At 44.6% G+C, this 7,823-nt stretch overlaps 2 protein-coding genes across 4 annotated transcripts in view; one reads left to right on the plus strand and one right to left on the minus strand.

Annotated features, from left to right (window-relative positions):
- megf11 (multiple EGF-like-domains 11) overlaps positions 1-1,873 on the plus strand; it is a 57,087-nt gene extending 55,214 nt beyond the window's left edge. Inside the window, exon 26 of the mRNA XM_084671792.1 lies at positions 122-1,873. Coding sequence (XP_084527918.1) covers positions 122-297 — 176 coding nt within the window. The 3' untranslated portion in view covers positions 298-1,873. The remainder of the gene's footprint in view (positions 1-121) is intronic.
- Positions 1,874-3,997: 2,124 nt separating this feature from the next.
- On the minus strand, positions 3,998-6,886 carry rab11a (RAB11a, member RAS oncogene family). Of its 3 annotated transcripts, none has more exons than XM_084671510.1 (6): positions 6,609-6,886; positions 6,166-6,303; positions 5,204-5,399; positions 4,900-5,093; positions 4,721-4,801; positions 3,998-4,178 (listed from the first exon to the last, which is right to left on the minus strand). In XM_084671510.1, exons 2-6 carry the CDS (start codon positions 6,203-6,205, stop codon positions 4,042-4,044), a joined length of 648 nt encoding a protein of 215 aa, XP_084527636.1. In that variant the 5' UTR covers positions 6,206-6,303; positions 6,609-6,886; the 3' UTR covers positions 3,998-4,041. The 3 variants fall into 3 exon arrangements, with proteins under 3 accessions (XP_084527636.1, XP_084527635.1, XP_084527634.1); XM_084671509.1 differs by having other exon boundaries at positions 6,166-6,318; XM_084671508.1 differs by lacking the exon at positions 6,609-6,886 and having other exon boundaries at positions 6,166-6,461.
- Positions 6,887-7,823: the final 937 nt, after the last annotated feature.

Raw genomic sequence — 7,823 nt, forward strand, 5'->3', positions numbered from 1 at the left:
CCTTCCTATTCCCCTCCTGCCATTCCATCCACACTTTCCATCCTCTGGCTCCTCTGCTTGCTAAGTATCTCAACGTCTCTGTCCCTAACTACCCCTCTCTGTCCCTAACTCCCCCTCGCAGAGCCGACGGTCAGCGTTCTTCAGGGTCCAAATGGAATGGCAACCGGTTTCTCCCAGAATCCCTACGACCTTCCCCGCAACAGCCACATCCCCAGCCACTATGACATCCTGCCCATGCGTCACAGCCCCACCCCCTCTCCCCCGCTGCCCCAGGAGAGCCCCAGTTCCCTGCTCTAGAGGTCACGCCCGCCCCCTCAGGCCCCTGACTTGGAGCCCAGACTTGGGGTCTCCATTCAGCCAGCAGGCCTCCCTCTGTCTCTGCATGGTGACCCGAGGGTGTAGAGACGGAGCGAGGGCTGCTGCTCCGCAGGACCATGGTCGCCTCCCTCTGTTTACACCTCCCTGAGGACACCGTGGGAAAGAGGGGGAGGCCTCTGTCCACTTCTGGAGAAACACCCACACTCACCAGCAACCACACACCTGGATTCTTTTACTTTCAAGTGGGATCACCACAAACTGTCTTCAGTGGATCAGTCCACTCATGGCGTCAGGACTACATAAATAGAATGGTCAAGCAACCGATCCCTCCGTCCATTTGTAGGACTTTGGTTCACTCGAGACTCGTGCGATGCAGTGGTATACAGATGTGTTGGGAGCAGTCAAATGTTTCTAATGTGCTGTCAGTAGACAGACAGGTGTGTTTGCAAGACGCAAGGGATATCTGCCTCCTCTGTGGCACCTGTAGAATGACAAAGCAGATGCCCCAATCTGAGTCACATCGCGGCAGTGAGGATCTCGGGGTGGGACCGGATGAGGAGATGCCATCGACACAGAACACAGACACGGACCGAACATGCATTTTCTGGGAATCTACTGTGAGAACTGATCCACAGTCAGACAGCTAGAGATGATGGCTACTGGGTTCCTGTGCTGTTATATCTTAACGTCTGTCCAAGAGATTGGATCTCTGCTCAAACTAATCAAGCATGGTTAAATAGTAAGATATAGTAATGGTCTCTGATTAACTGTAGTGATCAACGATCCTTCAATGATCACGACAAACTCATCAGACCTACTGTAGAAGTGTTTACTATGTGGAAGCATTCTTCTTTCTCATGTTTGTTTACATATTTGAACCGCCAGTGAGTACAAAGGGATTTCTTTGGCCTTTATGTTTTGTATTTATAATGTAATTGGTTATTTATTGATTATTGATACATTAGTGATAGTGGACTTTGTTTTCTGTGGTATTCGATTTAAAAAAAAACTAGCATGATCCAATTATGAATACAAAATGTAGATATCACATGATTCATCCGGTGTGATCAGTGTCATTTGTGCACATGAAATGTTATTCCTTTTTTAGAATGATCAATGTGTACTGGGAGTGATAATTATAATGTAACCGTTGAATTGGAAAATGTTCACAAAAAGTGATATGTAAGAAATCATTTGAATTTGTTTTGTAACGCTATTGTTTTATTGCTTTACTGGTCAATCATTCATCTTTAGAATCTCACTCCCCTGTAGAAGCAATAACATGCTGACAATCACACAGTATTTATTTTGCACTGGTCATTATAATGTACCTGTTGAAGTGTTCTATATACATTATCATACACTGTCTGGAACAGAGAATACTCACAATGCCATCCTTAATCCAATGTGTTTTTGGAGACTGTTTCACTTTTTGGAAAGTTATGCCCCAGTTACTGTCATTTCAGTGCTGCTTGTTGTTTTTGGTAATTAAATTGAACATTAAAAGCCAATGCTGCCATCAGTAGGAGCTCAGGGCATATTTCTCCCATCATGTGGTGAGTTTTGATGACGTCCACCAGGCTAGACTCAGACAACAGTCAGTTTGGGGGATGGTGGGGGTTGAGTGGGCAGACTTATTTAATAAATACTACAGAACACAACATTCCTCACAGGAAACTCTGGGCTTTTGATGACTGTGTTGCTGACTCCGTGGCAAACTTTGTGGAATCTGCACGAACGCACCTAGATATGATCAACAAACGATATGGAACAGCTGCGTTAGACAAGAGCTGGAGGGCGATCGCCCGATGGCGACCATCTTGAGACCGGGCCTTAACGCTTCAGCTCTTGGACTTGACTGATTACATTTCTTGAACTATGTGATACATACTGGTAAGGTCATTGATGTCCTAAGATAGTGTTTACATATCTAAAATATACACAAATAATAACACATTTAGAAAGATGGAAATATGGATACCTAAATAGGTCGAGTATTTACACTGGGATAATTATAAATAACTACTCACACATTAAACTCAGTTGTAATAGTTTACTTTATTTGCACTTTTCAATTGTAATTAGTGGACAAAATAACAGTTGAATTATAATAAACAAATACAAATACAAATCACAGTACAGCACTCAAATGAAATAAAAGTGGAGGCAAAATGTGAAAGATAATAAAACAATCACAACATCAATATTCCATCGGATATAGAGCAAGCTAACTGGAGATGGCAGTGCCATCTGTAACCTCACATCATGGGCACTGCCAGGGAGGGCAGAAGGGACTGTAACCTCTAGATAGCCATCACAGTACATTAAAGGACTGCAGTCTTTCCCAGGCACTGGTATAGGCCCTGCACAGACATTGACATGCTTGGGGTCTATTTTTTTTATCTGAATATTTCTGGGAATACATTTTTAGTTTAAATTAAGAAAAGCCATGCCTAGTTTGAATGCAGGTTTGTAGTGCTCGCAGTGGAACCCAGACCATGTTTTATGTTCAGTGCAAGTATGTGGACCAGAATCTCCCCACAATCTCCATGCCTTGTAGCTGTTCTCAGTGCCAGGAACAGTCCTGAAGGAGTGTCTCTCCTCTCGAGCCCTAGACCCACAGATCTACATCTACTGGCAGGTTAAAAAAAAAAAAAAAAAAAATTCTAAGTACAGCTTTAACAGATTTGGTCAGTTGCTGACATCTCAAGGTTCGTGACTGAGATCCGGCACACTGCCGTGAGCGACATCACCGAAACCAGCGAGATCACATGGAGACCTCTGCCTCACGGCGCACACACAAGATGAGCTGGGGTCTGAGGGGAGATACTGAAAGTTCTGCAGTAGTACACGTGTGAAACCAAGGCATCCCAACATGACATTCTACCAAAAAGGCACTGATACTACTCTTGTAAAGCGTGTTAAAGAAAAACCAGCAGCTATGCATGAATCAGTCTTTTTAGGCACTGTGTTGGGAAGCAGTCCCTCCATACACTGTCTACGTGCCACATGTTTCAGTGGAGCATGCGACACGGGGAGCAGTAGAAATACAGACTGATGCTACCCCAATGACAGCACACTCCACCGTGCCCATCTTATATAAAAAGTGCTTCATCATGTGTTTCTCTAGCTACATGTTTGATGAATACTATAACTTCTTGGTCAATGTCCTGATTGAATGTGGGAACCGTAGTGGGTGTGGCACCCTGATCCTAATCTACAATTTGCATTACCACAGCGGACATTATCTAGTTACAGCACAAATACACCATCAGTCTACCACGCACCACAGCTTCCCACTGCCAAAGACACAGTTGCAATGAGAGTGCAGTCAAATTTACAAGTACAAATAATGAAGATCAACGCCTCCCAAAAAATTATGAAAAAAAAAAACAAATAATATATTAAGACATTTCTGTGCAGATTTGCCTGTCAGATTATTAAAATGTTGCTATATAAAAGCCCAACATGGCAGAGGAAAAAGAAAAGTCCTGACTACAGGTGGTCTTCCACAGGGATCCAGGCCTCAGACACAGCCTTTATGCTGGAGCCTGGCTGTGCAGCTGTATCTCAGAACCAAAGTAGTCTTTCAGAAAGGCTGCACTGGGCTAGGAGGGGGGAGGGGGGAGGGTTGTGCAGGTCAGGTGGTGCTGGGGAGCAGAGTTGGGGGGGTGGGAGGATGGGGGTGGGGTGGGGTGGGGCTGTGCAGGTGGGATGGTGTTGCTAGATGCTCTGGCAGCACTGCATCTTTGGTTTGTTCTCAGTAGGCTGCACCTGGATGGAAACGACGTTGTTGCTAGGAGACATGTCGTTGTCCCGCCGATCTGACATCTGTTTCTGGGACACAATGCGATAGATTTCTGTGGGGGGGGGGGCAGAGCAAAAGGCAGGTCATTAAAATCAACCACCCGCCGATCACATACGTTACAGCAGGTGAGCATTACAGCAGTGACGTTCATTTCTTAACAATAACATTATGTTGCGTAATCACCGGATGGAATCGGATAGCACTACCCTTGAAACATTTGTTGTTTGGCTACAGTCTGCAGGGGGCAAAAAGGCACAGCTGTGGCCTGTGACAGCACAGCACCAGTGGCTCAGCTGCACATCCTTATTACCCTCACGTCCTATTCAAGAAACCCAGAAGAACCTCCCCATCAAGGCCACTGCTTTGATTAGTCATTCATGCAGATCTGGCCTTCAGCCCAGCCAGGCCGATCACTTACACACAATCACAGTCTTCTCTCTCCTTGACCCTCTATGCCCCCACCCACACCCAAAACCATGAGCAAAATGCAATTAAGCTCCTTAACACCTACTCTATTTAAAGTTTAATTACACTACAATGGTGGCTAATATCTTAATGGATCTGGACTACAGAGACACAGATAGGAACGCTCACCAGTCAGAATGGTCTGGAAGGCTGTCTCGACATTTGTAGAATCCAGTGCTGAAGTTTCAAGAAATGACAGACCGTTTTTTTCTAAGGGAAAGAAGGAGCACAGAAGTAATTAGTGTTAATTTTAAACCACTAAGCCATCGCTAATATGTTTTTTGTGTGTAGCTGCAGTTGGGTCTGACCTGCAAATGCCCGCGCCTCATCAGTGGGCACTGCCCTAAGGTGGCGGAGGTCACTTTTGTTTCCCACCAGCATTATGACAATGTTGCTGTCGGCGTGGTCCCTCAACTCCTTCAACCAGCGCTCCACATTTTCGTAGGTGAGGTGCTTAGCGATGTCATACACCAACAAGGCCCCTACAGCACCACGGTAATACCTGCACATTTGATCAAACAATCAAGACAATCAAGTAAGGCAGTCAAATGTTTCAAGTGGCCTTTTGGCTAACATTAAGATTTTTTTTTTCGAAACAAAGTTTAGACTCACGCAGAGGTTATGGCTCGATAGCGTTCTTGTCCAGCAGTGTCCCATATCTGGGCCTTTACGGTCTTCCCATCCACCTGTATACTGCGAGTAGCGAACTCAACACCTATGGTGCTCTTGCTCTCCAGGTTGAACTCGTTACGGGTGAAACGGGACAGCAGATTACTTTTCCCCACTCCAGAGTCTCCAATCAGGACCACTGCATAAGACGGTGACAACACAGGTTAATAAGGCCTAATGTCAGCCGTATCACCACCAAACAGGACCCCACCACTTGCAACGATACGCTGGTATTTATACCTGAATTAAAGCTAGCATGTTTTCTAACGCTAGTTATCAACCTTGCCTAATTACTGAACCTTAAAATATTGACCCTCAAACAATCATAGAGCAAGGCCGTTCGAAGAATTGCCAATTATCTTGTTTGGGATAATACATTTGAAGCATGAGTCACATTACACTCAACACAAGGGCCGAGATGCTCGCGACACGCTATAAGCTAGTTAGCTGGCTAGCTAAGTAGCTACTCCCGAGCTGTTTTCAAATAGCTAAGCTAGTAGATGGCAATTTATTTGAACAGTAAACTTGACAACGGGGTAGACTTGCTCGTGTGAATTGTATTGAACAATCATATCAGATAGTGGCTATTACGTGCCACGCCATACAAACATCAGTGATGTTGAAAAAACACTGCTCTCGGAAGGCCAGGGGAAGGCAAATCAACTGCTACAGTACAGCGATTAGCTTGACAATGACAGCGCCGATGTTGTTTTTCTGTCTCTCTGCGCTAGCTAGCTAGCAACCTCATCACATAGCTTTGCTACTACAACATCGGCTAACCTTTGCTAGCTGGCTTTTGCCGTACCAGCTGATCACTGACTCCCCTACGCTAGCAGTCTTAAACCTAATAATATAATTAAAGGGCCGATAATACATTTATATGTTTTATTTACAGTACTATTTACCTTTGAACAGATAATCGTACTCGTCATCTCTGGTACCCATCCTGAAAGCAAACTCGTTCAATGTTAGCTAGCTTGATGTGGGACGTCTGTGACTATCTTCTTCCACCCGTTTCTCCCGAGACTTGGAGGCGTACCTAGCTGCAGAGGGCGTAGCTAGTTTGATAGCTAGATCATTAGTCGTGTTGGGCCGTCGCGGCTTTAGAAACTAATTCAAACGTGCCCAAGTTTAGGTTAGTTTGCTTAATTTACAGGAACAATATGCGACATTCATATGGCACTGGCTGTGTTTCTGACTTCAGGACGTTTATCTTCCCTTGAAATACATAGAATACAGTCCGTTTTACAGTGCGGATTCGAACAGGTCGATATGGACCAGCCTACGTACATGCATGGGGAATGAAATTAGGGTATTTATTGGATTAGTACGGTAAAACAATGCTCACCGCCAGTTTCTTTGGACCTTAATAGAAATACAAATGCAACATTTGGCTAAACTATTAAATTACATTGAAACCTTGAAACACATACGGCGAACGCCGGTATCCAAAAGTAAAAAAAACAATGAATTCCTTAACAACTCGCAAATAAATGATCATTTGGCGACACCTTGTGGTATTTCAGATTTCTGCTAGGCTCTCTCGCTCAGATTCTTCTGGACCTTGAAGCATCTCCAAGGTCGTGGCGTGAAGAAATTATTTGAGGCTTCATGAAATATCATGTAAAAAAATGGCAATTAGCTAACTGTCTTGCTTTAGCATCATGCAGCATGTGACTTGTTTAATGATCGACTGTCCACATCATTTCACCTGTCCTGTTCTGCAGGTGAGGGGCTTTGAACTGGCAGGTGAAAACTCAAGGACATAGATTTGGGTTTGAACATTGGGGGCGTTGAAGTCACAAAACAACATTAATAATATACAAACATTGTTGTCGTTTGAATATTGGGGGGGGGGGGGGGGGGGGTTACCACCGCCCCCCCCCCCCCCCCCCACAGACACACACACAAACTACGCCCTTGTGTAAACTTAATAACACCAGGAAGCCTAACTCTAAACAAATACAGTTAATTGGGTAAATGTTTCAGCACTTCCAGGACATGAAAGGAGAGCACTGTGATGTGCATGTGCTCTCGGTTCTCCTGCCTGTTACAGATGAATCCTATGCAAATCTCGATATGGAGAGAACTCTCCTGTCTGTCAAAACATCTAGTCAAAGGGTTGACAAACCTCATCCCAAATTGCGCATTTGAAGGGGTAGACAAAGTAGATTACACATTCAGGGAAAAGTCAATAAATCGCAGATGAAACTCATTGATGGGAACCAGATCTGGGACAGCTCTTAATCAGTCTTCAAAAATGTTAGAAGAGCCCATTAGGTTCTTTATAGGATTCCTTGACTAAGTCCATCCAGATGTGTTCATTGATAATCACAGCACGCGAGCACAGTCTCTCTCTCTGACTCTAACAGTGGAACACAGCCAAGGAGAATGGCATACCTGTCTCTGTTCACACACTACACAGTACATACTCCATGGTCTCAGGTCCCAGAACACTTCTAAACGCCCCATCTTTCAGCTGCTCTGCTCTCATCTCATGTGACTGTGTACAGATTCAGCTAATGTAATGCCCTTTGCATCTAAGGTGAGAACAGCAGAGCCA

The sequence above is a fragment of the Hypomesus nipponensis genome, chromosome 14, assembly GCF_054491055.1.
Source record: "Hypomesus nipponensis isolate SF chromosome 14, ASM5449105v1, whole genome shotgun sequence".
NCBI classification, from domain to species: Eukaryota; Metazoa; Chordata; class Actinopteri; order Osmeriformes; family Osmeridae; genus Hypomesus; species Hypomesus nipponensis.

Coding starts and splice junctions, on each gene's coding strand:
- rab11a (XM_084671510.1), bottom strand. CDS start 6,205: ATGGGTACCAGAGATGACGAGTACGATTATCTGTTCAAAG. Junction 5,400..6,165: donor GTACGATTATCTGTTCAAAG/GTAAATAGTACT, acceptor CGTCTTATGCAG/TGGTCCTGATTGGAGACTCT. Junction 4,179..4,720: donor CTTCCAGACCATTCTGACTG/GTGAGCGTTCCT, acceptor CCCCCCCCACAG/AAATCTATCGCATTGTGTCC.